Source organism: Haemaphysalis longicornis, unplaced genomic scaffold, assembly GCF_048455015.1.
Source record: "Haemaphysalis longicornis isolate Haplotype H1 unplaced genomic scaffold, Haemaphysalis longicornis Haplotype H1 scaffold_1, whole genome shotgun sequence".
NCBI classification, from domain to species: Eukaryota; Metazoa; Arthropoda; class Arachnida; order Ixodida; family Ixodidae; genus Haemaphysalis; species Haemaphysalis longicornis.
This window is the reverse complement of record NW_027526203.1, coordinates 156,681,813-156,702,536: the sequence shown is the minus strand read 5'-3', so window position 1 is coordinate 156,702,536 and position 20,724 is coordinate 156,681,813. Positions and strand designations below refer to the sequence as shown.

Below are 20,724 nucleotides of genomic sequence, written 5' to 3'. Positions count from 1 at the left end.
ACTGCGGTGGATAATCGATTGCCGCTCTCGTAAGCGGTGCAGATGACGCTTTTTAATGCAACCCGCCATCGCATCATTAACGCTTTTCTCATATGTGCTGCCATGTTTGGGACTTGGGACCCATTTCTTGCAGCGGTAACAAGCTATCGCTCGAGCTACCAGCGCAGGCCTGCGCCACTTCGCGGCCGTGGCTGGCGCCAGCGCAGTGAACGTGCGGCTCGCTTAGTGCGCTTTTCGTGTCCCCGGTGCGTTTTCCCGCCCAGTGTAATAAAAATGTAAAGCTTAGTAGATGCCGTTCGTGTGTAATTGACCTGGGTATTAACGCGATATTGTTATTAGGCTCATTTGCCGATTTCCCCGTGCCTGCTACCCGTACGCTATCAGCCGTCCTCATCAAGCGTCCGCGGAAATGCGTCATCGCTGCAAACCGGAAACTGCTACTGGTTTAGCCATTTACGGGGGCACGCCCAAACCTCGAGCGCGGCAAAGCGGCTACTGGATTGTGGACAGAATGACAATGATACTACAGCAAAAGAAACATCCCCCTCGCGAGGGGCACGATCAAATGCAGAGCATTTCCGCGGGGGGCGCGCCTGCAAGTCGTATGGATTACGTATTGGTTGTTGTTGTTGTAATTGTTGTCTTCCAGCGTAGACATTGTCGATGAAGTCGATGGTGAAACGTGAAACGTATCGTCAACCCCCTGCCGCGACTATGACGCAACGTGGAGCGGCTATGACGCAACGTGGCGCGGCTATGACGCAACACAATCCAACACAATCCACATTAATCCAATCCAATCCACATCCAAACCAATCCAATCCAATCCAATCCAAGGTAAGCCAATCCAATCCAAGCCAATCCAATCCAATCCAATCCAATCCAATGCCCCTCGCGAGAGAGTGTTATGGCGCCGAAATCGCGCCACCACACGAACGCGTGATGTTGACGTCACGATCACGCCAAAGATGTTAGCGACCGGAGCGCGCGCGAACGACATATGTGGTTTAAGCGCGAACCGACCACGGCGAGAGAGCGCGATGCGAGCGCCCACACCTGTTCTTGCGCGTGAACCGACTGTTGCTCAGCGCGAACCCAACGCGGCGAGAGAGGGTGTTGTGAGCGGAGAGAAGGCGAGGAGGATGCGGGGGAGAGGGCGCACCTGTGGCCGACGGCTGAATGAGTCAAGGATATAACGCGCGTTCGTAACCTCCCGTTCTGTGTCGGCTTTGTGGCCCAGTGGGTAGAGCACCATGTACCTTGCGTTCCGCCCGCAGAGTCGTGGGATCGAAACCTGGCGCCGGTATTATTTTTTTATATAGTGTAGGGGGAGCCATGCGGACTACGGACGTCAACGCGGGTGACATTGTGAGTTACTGAAATGCTCTGCATTTAAAAGCAATAAAAATGGAGTGCCTGGAATCCCTGTAGAACTTGGGGCGCGGCCAGCTGCCCGATGAGCCGACGAAATCACGGCCCCTTCACCGTCATTGTTCGTTGCTGCAGAACATAAGCTCGGACATCCGATTGGAGTGGCGAGCCGGCGAAAAAAGCCTGCAGTGGGGAAGCGGCCAACAAAAACTCGTGACCTGTTTGGATGTAGTTTATTTAGAAAATATCCAGGGAATTTCGATTGCGCAAAGTCCTCCGCTAGGTGCTCGGTTGCGTTTCACACACTTTAAAATTGCTTTTAAATATGTTCTTCGCTGCAATCGCCGCTGATATTTTGCAGATGATGTATGGGTGATCCCACCAATCTATCTCGGAAATTATCTCACCTTCAAAATTTTGTGTCAGTACCCCTTTAACGCACTTTAAACTACTCCACAACGACATTCACGACTGCTTTCTGCTTCTTTTATCTTGTGGCTGCTCTTCTGGCGTCTTTATCTTCGGTGGTCTGCCCAAGGTATTAATATACTGAAGGAGGTGATACACTGGTCTCCCTTTCTATATATGAAAGCGTGGTGATGTCACTGCGGGATTTCGGGGCTGATGGGTACTTTTGCACCCGGAGTAGCTCACGCAACCGCACTTTTTGCCGGTATGGCCAGTCCCCCTGGGTAGGTATGTGCCTGCTGTCAGTGAGTATGTGGAAGCCTTCTTAATGATGATAGTTTTCTGCTGACACCGCCACAACAACTTGCTTGGGTGGTATGCTCTTAATGTTCTTATGGCTGTTCTTCTGATGTCTTTGCTTTCCGTGGTCTACCCAAGGTATTCTGGAATGAAATGAAGCAGGTGCTATACCGGTCTCCCTTTTTATGTATTTGAAGGCGTGGTGACGTCACTAGGTGATTTCTATGCTGTTGGGTACTTTTGTCCTCGGAGTCGATTACGCAAACCAAATCTTTGCCGGTATGGCCACCCTTGGGTAGGTATGTGTTCACCTTGGTAATATGTTCTTCTTCTGATTGTTCGTCTGGCGTCTTCACTTTCCGTGTTTTACAACAGGCAGCCTGGAATGAACTGAAGGTGGTGATATACAGGTTGTCTCCCATTTTATATATAAAAGCGTGGTGACGTCACTACGTAATTTCTATGCTGTTGGGTACTTTTGCACTTGGAGTAGCTTACGCAACTGTAGTTTTCATTCCGGTGTCATCGATTTACTCGGCGCCGCTTCGGGGCTCCTCTTCACCGCCGCTGACACGTCTTTCACAACAATTTTCCCCTTCACCTCTACCGATGCCCATTTGGCAAGTTGCGCAGTCAGCAGCTAACGGCGCTATGCGGTTATCAGATGATTGCGAAAAATAAACAGAAGCATGAATGGGCGTCGATAAGGCACTGACCATTACTATACTGCCTAATATGAAATTTGTGCGCAGTGCGAGCTGCAGTCTCCTCGGTCACAGCGCATTTCTGGAGCGCCTCAGGAAGCGTTCACGTGATCAGAAAACGCACGCCGACGTGCCCTAATCTGTTTTTACCAGGCAGCGCGCTGCCGCTGTCGGCCAGCACCTTGCAAATCGTATTTGAACGTCCCCCGCAAATGTCATGTGGTTCGGATTGACCCTGCAGAAGGGAGCATCGTGCATGTTGTTGCATGTCGTGTTTGAACCTCCCGCGCATATGTCACGTGGTTTGGATTAGCGGAGAATGGAACAGCGTCTGGGGAAATTGTCAGAGGTAGGTCGCTCCTTGGTGGCGGCGCATGAGACGTGTGAGGGACAGGCTGTGAGAGAGATGACGCCGTAGCCGCACGTGCCGTACTCCACCTCCCCCTTCGCTAGACGCTCCTCTCGATTTCTTTCTTTCTTCGCTACACGCTTACTCGGTTACGCGGTCATAAAAACAGACACCGCTCCCACGAGGCCCAGGCAACGGCTGCCAAAGCGCTGCCCCTTAAAACGACCGAAACACGCCGCCGCCGTTTCCGATCAAACTCCACTTCGCCCCGTAGCTGCGAATACCTCCCGGTTGAAGAGAAACTTTCCCAGTTGGAACGTCGGCGTGAGCCCATATTTCTTTTTCAGGTTGGAAGGCCTTCCAAGCGATATTCCCACCGGTGTCTTTCATGCCTAAGTACGCGCCATCACCGGTTGCCGGTTTATGCGTGCGTGGTTCGCGGGTGGAAAAGGGGAACATGCACGCACAGCTACTTTTCATGCCGCTACCGATGAAATGACAGCTGAAATTACATGGCTCAATGCGGTTAGTCGGCTGTCCTCCTCAATCGAGTGGTTCTTGTGTCGGTTGATGTTTTACACAGACATCTTACGCACACAGTAAGATGCATACGAGGGGGAAGGAAAACGGACATCTACATGTTCGTACGCGAGAATAGAGCCCAGCTACTTCAAGGAATTAAATCATTATGGCACGGATGCATGCTGTTCGTTTGAAGGAAGGAGAGCAAGAATTGAAGCGTTGGCCCGAACACAAGCGCGAACGGTGGCAAAAACAAAGGAAAGCTGCTGGCGCCGCTGTTATCGCGTCAAGTTCTGCTCCCGGATGAACAGGAACTTGCCCGCTAGCAAAGCATCTTACTGTTTGCGTAACGCACAAACCGAATCCGCTCTACCACTACGGTCTGTGGACAGGTCCCATTTGACGTTTAAAGTCCGAATAAAGAAGTGGCACTACTACTGCCGCCGTCGCGACCCTCGAAATCTGCAATTGTGCAGCTGTCGTATACTCTCTCGTCGAGGAGGATCGCCTCGCGTCATCCAGACCAGACTCTTTGAATTTCCTCTCTGTCTCAGCAACCCAGGGCTCCTTCAGCTTCTCCAATTTTGGAAACGCGTGAAAGCAGTTATTCTTGCAAGAGTCACGAACTACGCTGCTCACTCGCATGAGGCCACAATAAAAGGGCTACTGAGGGGAGACGACGGGAGCAACGGGAGTACTGACAATAACATCACATCCGGACATTCGCCGCAGTGGCGACCAGTTGTGATGACACTCCGCTAGGTGCTGCGTCTGCTGGAGCAGCGAGTTTTCAAACAGTTTTAATAAAATTAATGCTCATGTGTGGGGTTCCAAATTAGGCGACAACAGACATTAGTGGTGAAAGAGAATTTGGGGCAGGTACGTTTTCGTTGCAGTTGGCTTTTAATAAGGGTAGTTTTCTGCTGACATCGCCACCGAAATTTGCTTGGGTGGTATGTTCTTTTTCTGGTTGTTCTTCTGGCATCTTTACTTTCCGCGGTCTACCCAAGGTAGCCTGGAATGAAATGAAGGAGGTGCTATACCGGTCTCCCTTTTGATATATGAAAGTGCGGTGGCGTCACTACGGGATTGATATCCCGTAGTGACACTACGTTTTCACTCGGAGTAGCTTACGCAACCGTAATCTTTACCGGTATGGCCAGTCCCCCTGGGCAGGTGTTGTTTCGAAACCTTTGTTCTTCGCTCGAGTCGACCGCCCAAAGCTGCCATCTGCCGGGTGCTTCCCTCATCGACGTTCGACAACTCGGCGTGTCCACAGTGGCGAACTATGGTGCCGCTGGACAATGCCCCTTTCAGAGACCTCGGAGCCCCCAAGTACCAACCGGCCAGCGGAGGCGCTGACAAATGCCATCGCTCGGCGCCTCGCACGGCAAGCTTCGGTGGCATACTTCGCATCATAGTCATGTGCATTGTGCCGTGACGTTTTCAATGAGCCACTCGAAGAAAATTACGAGAGGCGAACGAAGACGTCTTCCCGGCGCTTCAAGATTGAAAGGACAAAGGGGGCTTCGACACCAGGTGGACTTCCTCAGCGGAGATAACCTAAAGCTCACCTCAGCAAGAGAGAAACGTGTTTCTCGGTGTGTGTGCGCATGGGGGTGTCACTCTCAGCGCCAATGATTCCGGAATTGGTAAGTTCCTGACCACAGCAGAGACGAAGGAAAAAAGGGGACGTACCATACCCGTTTATTTATTCGGTGCGCACTGCCTGTTCTCTGAGAGTGAAACGTGAATACTTGTATAAAGTATTTTTTTTCCCTTCTACTTCAACTTCGTCATCATGACTGCCCCGGCACGACATTAACCACGGTCCACTTCGAGCACTTTACCCCGGTTCGCAACAGTGGATGGCAGCTCGGCGGGATCGGCCAGCGTCAACTACTATTATGGGGTGAGTGCATGTTGTTCTACCACTAGTGCAGCCAGACCTTGCTAGCGCAGCGCCGTGTGTTCTGGGTTTTGAATGTTATGTCACTCGTTTCATCTTTGTCGTAGCTAGTAGACGAGGGTAACGATTCTGGGTGCAGTTTCACGATGGACAAGTTTAGAATGCAGGACCTCCGTGGAATTCGAAAGGAGTTAGGTCTTTCTGTTGGCCCATCAAACCGACAAAAAAAAAAAACAGATCCTCGAGCTCATGGAGGCCAAAGAGGTAACCCTAGAAGAAGCCCATGAAGCTTATCAGGAAATTTAGCATAGAGGAAAACGTGAGAGCCAAGCGGAAAAAGATCGGGCTGTACGGGAGAGCCGGGAGCAAAAAGGAAATTACAGAGGAATCAATGAACTCAATGCTAAACTTTTTCAAAGAAAGTGATACGAGTTGTGCCGCGCCTCCGCCAGATGGCGCCACGGGTCCCGCGACCGAGAGAAGACGCAGTGAAACATCCCCCTCGCGAGGGGCATGATCAAATGCAGAGCATTTCCGGGGGCGCACGACGTTAAGTAGTTTGCGTTACGTTAATGTTGCACTTGTGGCAACTGCTGACGAGAGAGCGCTCGTCAGCAGTAATTTGAATGAGTCAACGATATAAGGCGCGTTCGTAGAGTCCAATTCTGTGTCGGCTTTGTGGCGCAGTGCGTAGAGCACCGTGTAAATTGCGTTCCGCCCGAAGGGTCGAGGGATCGAAACCGGGCGCCGGATAGTTTTTTTTTATATAGTAGGGAGGGGTGCGGTGCGGACTACGGACGTCAACGCGGGTGACATCGTGAGTTACTGAAATGCTCTGCATTTAAAAGTGCTAGCTGAACATGAGGCCAGGGAGAAAGCTGCCGAGAGAGAGCATGAACTAAAGATGAAAGAGCTGGAGGCTCGGCTGGGATGTCCACGGAAGGCTCTTCTCCAACCGTGCGGGAGCCCACGGGCCTAAAAATTATAGATCTTCTGCAGCCGTTTGGGGGCTAACGTACGGGACAGCAGAGGACCCCGGCTAGCTTCGATATAAAAAGTGCTACTCGCCGTACACTAGCCCCAGCGGAATCCGAATTCTCACACACGGGTTCTGGTCCTCACATGCGGGAGACAGACTCCGGCAATCCAAAGTGAGGCTTTATTGCCTCGCAGATACAGGGCATATACAGACAACACGACTATCGTTTGAATGGAGACAGTAGCTCCATTCGCTCGCTCAAGCCGCGGGACTCAGACCTCGATATCCGTCATCACAACCGCGGGAGCGGGGGAGGCATCCCTTGCGACTGATCAGGAGAGAACCTCTTAGCAGAGTCTCCTGGAGCCAACTGGGTTCTCGGTGATTGGGGCACTGGGAGTAGGCACTGCCCAAACCAATCGACAGCAGCCGCATCGCCCAGTGGACTCCCTGCGGAATGCGCGCGCGTTCCGATCGCCAACTCGGGGTGAAAAGGAGGTCTTCCCCTGGTTGGGGAGAGGGTGGCGCGAAGGAAGGTGACAAGCTGGTCCTCCTTCCCCCGCGCCCTCGCGCACACGTTCGCGGCGAGCCGGTTCCGCGCGTGTCATGGGGTCACGAGGAGGTCACGACTTACGTGACGCGCCGGCTGCCCTAAATGGCGGCTCCCATCTCGCGAAAACATGTGCAGGCGAGGTGTAGGGAAACAAGGGTTCCCACACGTTCAAGGCTGGAGAGGACATCGCCTCTTTTTTTTTCTTGGGGGTGGGGGGGGAGTTCCTTTCGAACGAACTTGTGAGCAGGTAGGTTGCTCTCGCGACGTCTGGTCTCAAAAACTTTTTATCGCTACTGCTATGCGAGGCCACCGACCTAATCGCGCGGTTGAGTAAAGAGGATGCGGAGGCGTATGACAAGGTCGCAAGTATCGCTTGTCGGCAGAGGCGTTTCGGCTGCTTTTCAGGCACGCAAAGAAATCCAGGTAGTCGCATCAGGAGTTCGCATACCGGCTCAAGGCTAATCTGGAGGAATGGCCGAAAAAGTGCGGAGGTTCATGGCGACCACTATGAAGTCGTTGAACGCATCGTCATGGAGCAGTTTTATAGTGCCATATCGGAGTGGACAAATGTTCATCTGCAGGACAAACTCACAGAGGTGAATTTGGAAAAGGCAGCTGAAACTATGAAACGCATCGACTATAAAACAAGTCGAAATTTTTGAAAGGTATTTAAGCCAAAGACTGGCCAAAGAAGAGACTCTGGGCCCAACAAGATCAAGGGGAAAAGGTTCCCGCAACGAGGAACTTCCAAAGAGATAAGCCAGGTGCCAGTGAGCGCAGAAGGGGGGCAGCCGGGAGCTAAAGCTTAAGGCCGACGCTTCAAAGCCAGCTGGAAATAGCAAGTTTGACGCGAAGAGACCGATCGTGCGCTATAATTGCAAACAGGAGGTTCACTTTGCCAATAATTGCAGAGCAGGCGCAGAGTATATGTACCAGCATGCGGGATTCTGAAGAGAGTATGCGGCTTTTGACGCCGTACACGCAGTATATGCTAGTGAACGGCAAAAAGAAGAGGGTGTTGCGTGACTCTGGCGCAACGATAGATGTCGCCCACTCTAGTTGCGTTTCGCCCCGCAGTTTCGCCGGAGGGTGCGCCTGGATTCGGCACGTAGCTGGGGACAAGGTGCGTGCCTGCCAAGAGCCAGAGTAGTTCTAGGTACTTTCGGTGAACTGCACACCGACGCAGCGGTGTCGGAACACTTGTCGGAGAATTGCTCCTACCTCTTTTCAAATAAGTCAGCCGAACTGCTGAAACAAAGGGTAAGTCGTTTTCGGAGGAAGCCATTTGCTAGGCGCTGACACGCGCTCAGGTGCGTTTACCTCTCCGAGGAGGCGGAACAGCCGCCAATGCAACAGGTAGTGGCTGATCCCGCAGCTGAGGACAAGTGTGAGCTAGCCGATTGATTCGGAAGTTATTTATTTATTATACATATTTTTCTCCCTTAAAAAATCATATGGAGCAGGCCGAGGTGGAACCTCAGCGCCCCCCCCCCCTCCCCCGAGCAAAATTTTTGGCTACGCCCCTGCCGAGAGGCCCACCCTCCCAAACAGTAGCAGCACCAGCACCCGGAAAACAGGGAGGAAAGCCAACGAAGGCTTCAGCCACACACAGTGACTCTTCCTAAACCTTCCGCTGTTGGCTTAACGAGAAACTATTCCTAAACTTGGGAATGGCACACGAATACGTGGCGACCAAGCCACCTGTATCACGTTAATCGGAACAAACGGGTATAACATTGCAGCCTGGCCGAAGTCAGCCCGCCTGTTAGAAAGGGAGCCGCGTTTTTCTAGGAAACCGAGTGTGACCTCAAGTCGTCCGCCCAAGGCTTCATGCCGAAAGGAAGGCCTTGCAAGTGTACGAGTACATTGGCTTGTTAAGCTGCAAAGGCGGCGAGGAGGAGTGGCGTGTCGGAGGGGCTCGGCGAAACAGGTGACAGTAGAGATCGACGCTACTCTCAGTGAGCCTGGGGTCGTCTGGTGTTCTGCGAAAATTGAGGCATGCCAAGATAGCGCGCGATGAATGCGGCGCGGGGTGGTTGTAGCGCCCACTGACGCGTCAACCAGCGATTTTTACGCGCAGACATACGTTCCCGTGTGTATAATCAGCGAGACTATGTAGGATGTCGCCAAGCTAAGCGAGGGAGGCAGGCGCCGTAGAGGAGTACGCATAGAGGTAGAGACAAGCAGCGCACAGAGGAGCGGGGGAGGAGGCATCACACGCTGCGCTGGACGGTGAAAGCACACCTGCATCAAAAATATTCGGAGCCATACCACATATGACGGTGAATGACCAGCGAATCGGTATGAAATACAAGTCACATGCATAGAGAATAGACACGTATCTATTGTCGTCATTTGGTAGCGCTAGTGACTACGGCTTTGTGACTACTTAACCAAACGTGGAAGCATTAGAGTTTTATTCGAGCAGGCAAACATGGAGCTGTCCGTTTTTGTCCGGTAGAAGCCCATGTATTTACCGAAAATGGGAATTCCTCAATATTTACATCCCCCCTCCGCACTACGTAGTTGTGAAAAGTTCATCAACGGCACCGTAATAATGGAGCCGTCTCAGCGGCTATTTGTCATATAATTGTTTTCTTGCCAAAGGTTCTGCAAAAAAAAGAGTGACAGCCATCCTAAGCTGTGCATTCGCGATGAAGGTTCCTTTGCCGCATTGTTTTTTGCACGCCCAGAGCAAAAAATACACATAACCCTTTGCATGAAAAGTTTCGCTTCAAAATATACAATCGAGAGGCTTCTTTATCAGGTTAGTCGAATGCATGATTGACGAGAATGGTACTCGAGCGGCCCGCGGACCGGAAATTTGGTCAGAATATGTCCGTCCTCAACTCAGACATCTTAGTCTAATAGAATGAATGAAATTCATGCTTTCTCTCGGCACTTTTGGGACGTTCATAGACGCTAGCATGAGAATCTGCTTGACGCTATTAGCCAGGGCGTGTGCATTGGCCGAACCCAAGTCCAGAGCTCGTCAACGAACGTCCAGGTGCCAGTGGGCTACAACTTTGCGGTCGCCGTTCAAATCAAGGTCGTTTTTAACATGATACGGAAACCTCAAGCTTTTCACAGTCAAAAAGAAGAATTGAAGGAGCCAAGCCTGTATAATGCCGCCTTCTTCCTATAAAAGAGCGCACGGTGTTCTTGCTTGCGTACTAAATAAATACACGGATCCCTAGCTATATACCGTATCACTGCCAAATAAAACGAAAAAAGAAGCACAGCAACGTCTCCCAGCCTCTCTGCTAGCGAGGGAGTAGCCTATGAGAATGGCTGAACACTGTAGATGCAATGCGGGTCCATTTGACTTTTAAATGACTACTTACGAAGTGCGGTAGTGTTGACTGATTTTAAAACGGTCAAAAAGACTAATCCAAACGACATTAGACGCAAAGGTCGCCGAATTGATCTACTCAAGAATATTTCACGTCATGCTGGCACGGAAAAAGGTGTCGCCGTGATTGCGCACATTTAGACCCCTAGCGAATTACTGCAAACGTTTTATTTGTATTGTGAGGTAGGAACACGAAGATAACAGGCGTGCTTCGCAACAAGTCCCAACACATTTCACAGCCTTTTTTGTGTACAAACATTTCTGCTCACTGCCGTACAGTGCTGTCGAACAAAATAAAACTGTACGGCTGTCTTGTCTGCATGCCCTTAGTCAATCATGTACAAATACCGACCATTCAATCGCTGTCGTTGGCTACAGTTATAGCAGGTACAGATTTTATGAAATGACCCAGTCGTCGTATTGTAAGACACCAGTGAAATTACAAAATAAAATGCCCTTCGCTTTCTGCAACTATTCATATTTACAATGAGATGACGCACAAACTGTAAAGCGTGGCCTCCCGGATCACACATGTTGTGCGAACTTGTTATTTATATAAAACCACTCTTGTTGCCTAGCGTAAACGACATTAGGGGCCTTGACACTGTCGCGATATTTGTAAACGGAAACACAAATGGCATGGCTGCCAAGCGGTGGCCTCAAAAATGTTGCCATTCAAGGTTCAGCTCTAGAAGCACGAAATAAGCGTAGCTCACTTAGTCAACCGCTTACTAACTCGCACGTGGTAATTGTTACAGCCTCGTTCCAACTTAGTGATGAGATGTATACGCCACGAAGAAATGGAAGAGACGCAAGAGAGGGTAATGTCAGGCATAGTTTTATTCAGCAAATAAGCCACGTTTGTCGTGGAACAAGACGAGAGATTTGCGAAATGCATGATCTTGCATTTACCCGCCGCGGTGGCTCAGTGGCTAAGGCGTTGTGCTGCTGAGCACGATGACGCGGGTTCGATTCTCGGCCGCGGCGGCCGCTTTTCAGATGGAGGCGAAAAGCAAAAAACGCTCATGTGTACGAGATTTTGGCGCACGTTAAAGATCCCCAGGTGGTCAAAATTAATCCGGAGCCCTCCACTACGGTGCGCCTCATCGTCTGCTTTGCGTCGGCGAGTTAAACCGTGCAACCAGGCAATAGCTTGCATTTACCACAAAACATTATTCAGCCTTTAGTGACCCCTTAAGAGTGCACTCCATCAGTCTGTCAAGTGGCTCATCCGACATTTCCAGTTGTCGAGCTTTTGTCGGCAGAGTTGTTGCAGCGAGTTCTTCAAACTCCTTGCGTGCAATGGCCTGGCCTGGGGCCGGCGCCCACCACCGTTGGGGCGGCGACGCGCCGACGACCACGGCGTTAGACCCAGCGGGACGGAAGCCATGGCGTCTGCTGGGTCAGCATCCCTACTGAGATCGCCTGCAGGTGCCGGTGGGGCAGCAGGGCGTCGCGCGATCAAAACCCAGGCGCGGCGAAGGGACGCTGGGTAGAACAGGAGACCTGCAGTGGACGAGAAAGGAGGCGAGGGGGATATGGCCGTTGCTGGGCAACGATGTTCCGACGGCAAAGAAGAAATTTTATCACTAAATCCCCACCCACCACCCGGTGTAGCCTAGTTTCGGGAGCTGGGTGCTCATGTAAGGCGCGCATGCGCTACCTGCTAAGCTGCCCTCCCATGCTCGATCCCCGCCCTGCGAACCTCGGGGATGGAGCGAAAGAGGCTCAGATGTCAACACGCGTTCGAATTGAACGTGAAATGGCTCCCACATTCACCCCTGTACTTTTATAACCCACTACCGAAGAAGACGACACATAATCATACGCGGCTTTCTCGCTCAAAATTCCGACCCCTCAAAAACCACTTCAGAAAAGTGATATTTGGCGTAAAGCAAGAAGGCAACGTGAAGATGAATATTTTGTCTGTAATTCGCTGTCAAATCTTACTCCCCGTGCATTTCTATGGAATAGTTTCCATGGCTCAGGAACCTAGTCCCGCAACGTGCGAGACTTGACGCTGTGCACAAAGCAAGTTTTCACCGCCAATATTAGCTGCGCAAAAATCTTCACATTTCGCTAAATAACTACAGAGTAATCACTGTTGAAAGGACTGCCATGAGCGGTGCAAGTATTCTTCACATGCACGTATTCACGGCGGAGAGCATACTGCAGGAGATCAAGGAACAGCGTGCTGCTTGGAGTCAGCCTTAACGTGTGGTTTGCTTGAAGAGAGCAATAAATGGTGTATGGCACACACTTTCCTGCCCAATAATTCTCTGTTCATAGTAAAAGTGACAAAAAAATCCGAAGCATTCCACCGAGAGGAGGGGGATGTCCACCGAAGCTGGCGGTCTGGTTGGATTTGCTTTGTTGGGATTTTTTATATTGGTGATTTTGTAAGAACAGCTGCACAATCTTTGCGTCACAAACTAACGGCCCACACTATTAGTGAGTTGAGACAATACCGTTTTAATATAGCGCGGCCACGTCAAAGACAACAGCGCAAGCTCCAGTGCGCCGCCCAAGTGGCCGCAGAGGAGCCCGCGGCATTGCGCAGCAGCAGGATCGGTAGATGGACGGAAGGCGTGGCTAGCGATACACACGGATCGAGAAAGAGGCCACGGTGGTGGAGTGGGATCCAAGCTGTGGCTGTAACCATACTTTGTACAGGTGCCGTCATTAGTAATTGGAGCACGGGAGCTGTGGCCGAACCGTATCGAAACGCCGTGTAGCTGCACCGGCGGTAAATGAAAGGACGAGAACACGCATTGGCGCCTGCCGACGGCGATAGCCCATGTACACCTCTCAAACCACTTTTTTAACCTGGCTTCGAGCATTGTTCGCGGCATACTGGTCTCGGCGGCGGCGCTGATAGCAGAGGCGCATCTGGCAGCGTATCTGGCACACGTCCAGTAAATTTGAGCTGCAGGAGAATCGGCGCGCTATCACATGAACATGCAGAACGTTTTTCACTCAAATATTTTAGGTGCGACCGCTATGCTTCCAACAATGCGTGAAGCCAGGTTAAAGTGGTTTCAGAGGTTTAGATGGGCTATCGCCGTCGGCAGGCGCGCTTGCGTGTGCTCGCCCTTTTATTTACCGCCTGTGCAGCTACGCGGCGCTCCGATATGGTTCGGCCACAGCTCCCGTGTTCCAATTACTTATGACGGCACTTGTACATAAGTGAACACGCTTCACTGCGAAATATAGACATCATCATCATCATCACTAGCCTATCTACGCCCACTGCAGGGCAAAGGCCTCTCCCATTATTCTCCAATTACCTCTGTTCTCCAATTACCTCTGTTCTCCAATTACCTCTGTTGGAAATATAGATAGCCAGACTGCAAAACCCAAGGTTTCACCGATATACTTAAGTGGTCTTGACCTCGAAGCACAAGTCCATTGCTGATAAGAAGGCATGTTTTTTTATGTCAAATACAGCCCATTATGTCAAAATATGGAGGCTTTTAAGTTTTTCAATTTTACCATGCACTCAACACACGTCGCTGAGTAAAGCGTCCACAGCACCGATAGAACCTCGTGAATTTGGACACGCATCTTTGCTGTCAACGGCAAACAGCCCTCAGTAAAAAGCGCCAGAGTTTGCTGGCGTGGGTTGGCAGGTCGAGAGCAACGTCTCAAAACGAATCGCCAATATCGCACGCTAGAGTCGTCAAAAAATATCCTCGCCCGGGGGACACCACTGTAGGCATTCAGCGGGAACGCCTGCCATACCCAAGTTTGCCATTTGTTGGGCTACCCCGACGTAGCTCCTACTAACGCGGCTCTCCGTAATGTCGAAAGCGCCGCAGCTGTTGAAAACGTTGCCGTCAATTAGAGAGAGAGAGAATAAACTATCTCGAGGAATATCAGTGATTATGTATCATGAAAGCGATGCTGATGATTAGATCACGTTGATGGCTGTCAGCGTGAACTGATCAGCGACCTCGGCAGCCCTGGCGACCAAGCGGGCCTGTAGGTCCGGGTCCGAGCTGCGCAGCGCGGCCTGCCACCGTTCCCCGGAGTGTATTTCGGAAAAGGTTTTTTTTGGGCAATCCCAGATGATGTGGGATAGTGTGGCATGACCGCCACATAAGCAGCAGGCAGAAGTAGGGTACAGAGCTGGGTGGATGTGCTTCAGGACGGCGGGATTTGGAAAGGTGCCTGTCTGAAGAAGTCACCACGTGTGAGCCTTAGAATTGTCTAAAGTTTTGTCCACCGGAGGATAGGTCAAGCGGGCGAGGCGGTAGTGCATAGTGATGTCGTGAAAAGAGACCAGGCGATCCCGCGCAGATGGCGCCCCGTGGTAGGGATAGAGGCCGCACCCAGCCCGGATCGTGAGTCCTCGGGCGTGTTCATGGGCCGCTTCGTTCCCTTCTAGGCCGGAATGCGCGAACACCGAGGTCAGAAGAACTGGTTGTTTTAGGGGTCGGGCAGAGCTTCCTGTAAAAAGTTTGAGTGCCGGCTCTGAGATGCGTCCTGTGGAAAATTTTTGAATTGCAGTTTTAGAATCAGAAATGATCGGGCTGGGTGTGGGGTGGAGTATTAGAGCTAAGGCTATGGCCGCCTCTTCCGACGTCTCTGGGCGGGTGGATCGAACGGTGGCCGAATTGAGAAGTTCCTTGCCGCAGTTCATTGCTACAATCGTGTATGCATCGTGGAATCTGTATTCTGCCCCCTTCGCTGGAAAAACATTGTTTCCCGGCAAGAATGAAGCGCTTCCACGCATGGATGGGCCCGGTTGGGGAGATTATACAAATCCGGCCGCACTGCGAGAGCAGCAAAGCTGCGAGTTTGGGTATTAAAATTAGTCCCATCTGACGGCGCGCCGTCTCTACAAAGCAGCCTTTGGGCAGGCCGGATCCCATTATCTCCGGCGGCGATGGGCAGGTCGATATATCTATAAAGCCGGTCGTGATTCTCACATTATCTGCGGCAGTGCACGCTTTACAAGCGGCCCAGTTTTTTTTTTGTATTTTCTGCTAAAGAAAGCGAACCAAGCTCAAGCTTAATCAGTTCCGCTGGTAATAAATTATGCCAAGTCATACTGTTTGAAACGTGATGAGGTAGAAAACATTCCCCCGCTCGTATGAAATGTTCAAGTCCACCCATGTAAACGGGTAGAAAATACCTCGAAAATTAGGGGTGTTTTACACCCTTTCTTACTTGCAGGTCTTTACACACTTTTTGTTAGTTCCCAACATTCAAACTTGCAGCTTTACACCCATGTGGCAAAAAGGGTGTTGAAATTATGAACACACTTCTTGGTGGGTGTTGAAAGGGTGTGAATGGCTGTTTAGTATTTAATGAAATTCCATGGCTTATTGAGCGTAATAACCACCTCACGATAAAAAAGCTTTTTGCAACTCCACATGCTAACTTTGCGCTCACGTTAGTATGCATAACTCCAAAAAGAGCGCAAAAATATCGAATTTTTGCGACAAGCCACTTTACAGGGTGCTTTCCTCTGCTGGCTATAAAAGCAAGAAAAGCACGTGTATTCCCAAGGTAAGTCAGTGTGCAATCGGTTCCCCCATATGCATCCCGTTGGTTTCCTTGAACCATTAATTTGTGGTCCGAGTGTGACTTCTGCGTGTTGAATGTGTCCGTCTGTCGTGCTGTGCGCTCACCGTTCCACATTGTGACGCGTAGCTGCGCTGCCCACACCCTCATTTTAGGGTGTTAAGCAACATAACACCGTTGTTTTAGGGTTTTCGCTAGCACACCCTTTTTTAGCTAAAACACTTTAAAGGCGTGTGCCATGGGATAATCTTTTACACCCTTTTCGTGCAGAAAGGATGTAAAAAATTACGCCCACCTCCCCTCGCGGGAATCCTGGTGTGATGCGACGCGTTTGTGCGTTTCCGTTGGGTCGATTACTCGAATTGCGTGAGCAATCGTCGGGTAATGCGAGAGAGAGACAGAGAGCAAGCCTAGCGCGGACGACCGTCGACTGAGAGACCGGCCGGAACGCGGCACTCCGCTTATATGCGCAGCGCGCCCGAAGGAGAGGAAACCGCGGAGAGAGAGGGCACTGCACATGCGCATAGCTCGCTTGCGCCGCGCGCAGCGCCGCCAACCGGCGGAGTGAGAGTGCGCTGCGCCACGCGCCCGCAGATGTTGGGCGAGAGTGTTCGCTATCGGAGAGAGGAGAGGGGGTGAGCGGAGGAGAGACGCAGCTGTGCGGACGCGGACGACGACGACGCAGGAAGGACAGGGCCGCCGGCAAGAGATGCTCCTCTCAGCGTCACATCTAAAAAGTCATTCTTAAAACACGAGTTTGTTCCCTAGTCCATGTTGGTGATTTCCAAACCTTCTGCATCGCACCTGTCAGCCTTCGTGCAGGCCTCTTTTAGTTGACACTTATTTCAAGGTCCTGAGTGAGAATAAAGTTCCATGCGCTGAATTCACGTTTTAGTTACACTTGACTAATGCACTGGTAGTATAATACCATTCCTTTTAGTACCTCAGAAAACCTGCTTTTCCATACCTGAAAGTGATTCTCAAATGGACGTCAGCCCACCCAACGAGACTGTGTCATGAGTGTCTTTACTACGCAGCGGCGCCTGTAAGTTTGGTGCCGGCAGGTTACTTACCTTGCTGGGGCAGAGGTATAAATGGTCACATCCGAGGGCAGCCGTGGTCCCGAGGACTCGCTCCAGGCGACCGGCCCTGGTGCCACCATCCCGCCTGAAGTCCTGGTCGACATGCAGGCGTAGGTCGTGGTAGAGGACCAGCGGTGGGATTGTGGGGAACCACACTCCTAGGTCCACAGCGGAGTTCCTGCATGCGTTACAGTGCCCTTTAGCCGCAGTCCCGAAACGTGAACACAAAAGCAGCTCGTCCGAAGATGGAAGCTGTGCGGTTTTTGCACTGGGACAACGAAAGGGAGAGACCGCTCGCCCAGCACAAACGTCCCAAAGGTGGGACATGCAATCAGACTTGTATGAATTGGGATTAAGAAGCAATGCCTGCGATAAAAGGCATGCCAGGCTGATGGCCTCCCGGTTAATTCACAGCCTTCCACAGTGGCTAACACCCGTATTCTGAAATCCTCCTCCCCTCCAGCTTCCACTCGAGGAGATTCTTGAAAGCGATTTTCACTCAACCAGGTCCAGGAAACACATGAAGCGGAGGACCGACTCAGAATACGGCCACAAGGCTACCGAGTAGGAGGTAGGAGCTTATATTGCCATTTTTTTAATGGACACCAAAGCGGTCTTGAGGAGGTATAATCAATCCGTAGCTCCCTCCCACTTCAGTGCTAAGGTGCACGATTTCAACGGGGGTGAATTTAGGCCGAGGGGTGGTTCCTGAACTGGCCCCAAATATTTCAGCGTCTCGTACGAAAGAGTGTTGGCGTTTTTCCCAAACAAGTGTGGTTTCAGCAAACTGTACCCATTAAGTAATGCTCAGAATCACGAACCGTCATAATTAAGCCTCTGTTGGCTGTCTTTCACACGACATAAGGACATCTCCCACTCACTCTCCAACTGTAACAGTTCAGAAAATGAAGGTACAGTAAAGCCAGAATTACTTTTCGTGTGCCCCACATCCATTCAATTAGAAGCCCATGGTTACGGTCGTCAAACCTTTTGACGATATATAATTGCGGCCGACGACCCCTGCTGTTGCTCTCTACAAGAATGGTGCATGCCTCCAACATTAACCACGCATAAGTGCACAAACAGGCCGCTGTGAGAGGCACGTCATAGCGTCATTTTCATTTTTGCACCCATTTCTAGACGGTGTTTTCAGACTATAGACCAAATCTTGCTACAATAGCCATATTTCAACACCATATACGCTGAGCCCAAACAAGATAAAAATTGCAACATTTTACGACCTGGGGCATCCAAAAATTCGGCGAATATCGCTTTATCAGGGATCCGCAGTCAGTGATCCTCATTAAAGGAAACTTGTTCGAGGGAAAAACAGCCATTTTTTGTTTTTGACTGTCCCACGCGAGCCAGATGCGTCACAGAAAACACAAAAAGCCGCGTAACAAAGGGTTGACAAGAAATAAATTTTACGTTTACTATTTATTTATTATTTGGAGTATATAACAAAACAAAGTAATTTATCAGACCATATTTAGTTTGTAATTAATATTTTCAAATACTTAAACTCGTGGGGGGGGGGGTGTTACGGGGGAACTATAAGATTCCGTATAGAAGAACCCTACGCACGCTTGTGATACGATAAACGCTAATCCTTATTCTCAAGACATTTATTTCCCTTCCTCCCCAGATAATTACCAACGCCATTGCACTACAGTTACGGCGGCTGAAAAAAATTCCTCACGAGAATGGAGTAAGAACCAACCACTGATAACCTTTAGTATAAATCGCGCTTGCCCTATTAAATAACAGACTGCGCTCCGACCGTTCCCTCCTCCCTTACAGTACAAGCTCGTAAATAAACTTTGATAAACATAAATGTAATATGAACATGTATTATTGGACGTAAGGTTCGAGAACAAAACCATTGTAGAGCTCTGGTAGTCCTATTTGAAAACAGTGAGTGAAAAATGCTTAACCAAACGTTAAAGTGAAACTATACAACATCGAAAGAATTTTGTACTGGCGCGAAACGTGTGCAGATTCGCAGGAACAAAGTAGAAAGTCTCCACATTGGCACCATGCAGACACCGTGGAATAGACACTTCAAGGAAGGTTTCGTTAACAGCCAGCGTCCGTGCCCGCATTGATTACTGGGGAACGCTGGATGAGATGTCGTGATACATCCACTAAAAACATCCCAGCCAAACAGAAAAGCTACATCAACTCAGTAGGCGACTGTAGTGTCTAGTGAAAGCTAAACGATAAAGATCCACCGTTAATAAAGTGACGCCAAAACCACTGCGCTGTTACTGAAGCTGCTGTCGTGGGTTCATTGTCACCCTCGCTGCCGTTTTTCGGATAAATGTGGTGAGCTAAAAGGCACCTTTGTCGCGATTTCGGTGCACGGTAGTGATGTATTGCCCGTACCCCGTATCCGCAGGTGCAGCTTCGGCTCTTAAATCAGAAGTAGTTTTATGGTCCGAACGAGTAAAATTTAACAAAAAAAATTGGCGCAGCTCGCACTAGTGGTGCAAGGCTGAAGAAACAGCAGAGTCCCCTCTCCCTTAGTCGGAGACCCGGCAGTTGCGGCTCACATGGATTTCCGAACTTGCCGCTGAAAGTTCTCCATGACAGGCCGGCCGGGATCGCTTTGTCCGCAGCCATTCACATCTACCCCAAAGTGGACCGCGTTAGGACGGCCTAGAACCCGCGGCAACCGGCTTCGCGAACTCGGCGTCTGTAGCGTGAGCTGTTCTGTGCTCCCCACTTCAGGCGCGAGCGCACGTGAACTACCCACGAACGCTGCGCCACGAACCCTTGGCAGGGTGTTCTCGAAGGTCGAGCTGGGCGACAGCGGGCGCTCGGCACTAAGCGTACGCTCACGTGCACTCAATCTGTTTTCTTTGTGTTTTTTCTGGTAACGCCATACTGCGGAACTAAGACCTATGATGTTAAAAATTAGATTGCACGCAACACAATAACAATGTAAAAGGCCTATAGACACGCCAAGGAAGTATCGAAATGCGGGCAAGTTCACGAAAGAAAGGCTAGCTTACGTGGGCGTCGTCGCGTCGGTGATGCGCTGCGGGTCGGCGCCAGAAGACGACCGAAGGGGCCGCGTGGTTACCGTGCCCAGCGAGGGAGCGCGTCGACGTGCCCGCTGTGCCTGCAGTCCGCGGATGGGTTCCAGGCGGAACGCAGATGGCAGCAGCAGACTGCGGCCACGCTCTTGCAGGACCGACGACCGGGAGGCGCCGGCTGACTGGCAGCTCAGAAGCGCGCCTACCGGGGCCAGGGCAGCGTCGGTTGGCGGAGGCGCTGGCAGCCATCTGGATACTCGGACGCCGGACTTCTGACCAGCCTCTGGTCCCCTGAGGCTCCGGTTGAACGAACGTAGAAGGGCCATTGGGAGCAGTTGGTCCTCGACTGTCTCCTCGGTGTCGGGCACCTTCGCTCATCACCTCTGCCATCCCGTGGCAAGCCACTATTGGCTCCCTCGTTCAGAAAACGGAGCCGACTACAGGAAGCGGAGTATCAAACGCGTCGCATGCTCATTGGCTCACCGAGATGTGTCAGGAGCACGCGTAATGGCGCGAGATGGTCGCTCGGGCTCTCGCGTGACCCCGTGAGCTGATGATGGGGATGATGGTGATGTTCCTTGGTGAATGGCACATACCCACTCAGGGATCGTCCAAACATCAGAGGATC

The 20,724-nt window shown here is 51.1% G+C and overlaps 1 protein-coding gene across 1 annotated transcript; it reads right to left on the bottom strand.

Annotated features, from left to right (window-relative positions):
* Window positions 1-7,553: 7,553 nt before the first annotated feature.
* On the bottom strand, window positions 7,554-20,430 carry LOC144155349 (uncharacterized). Its single transcript, XM_077686723.1, has 3 exons — window positions 20,073-20,430; window positions 17,050-17,236; window positions 7,554-7,670 (listed from the first exon to the last, which is right to left on the bottom strand). The coding sequence occupies exons 1-3, from the start codon at window positions 20,420-20,422 to the stop codon at window positions 7,554-7,556; spliced, it is 654 nt and encodes a 217-aa protein (XP_077542849.1). The 5' UTR covers window positions 20,423-20,430.
* Window positions 20,431-20,724: the final 294 nt, after the last annotated feature.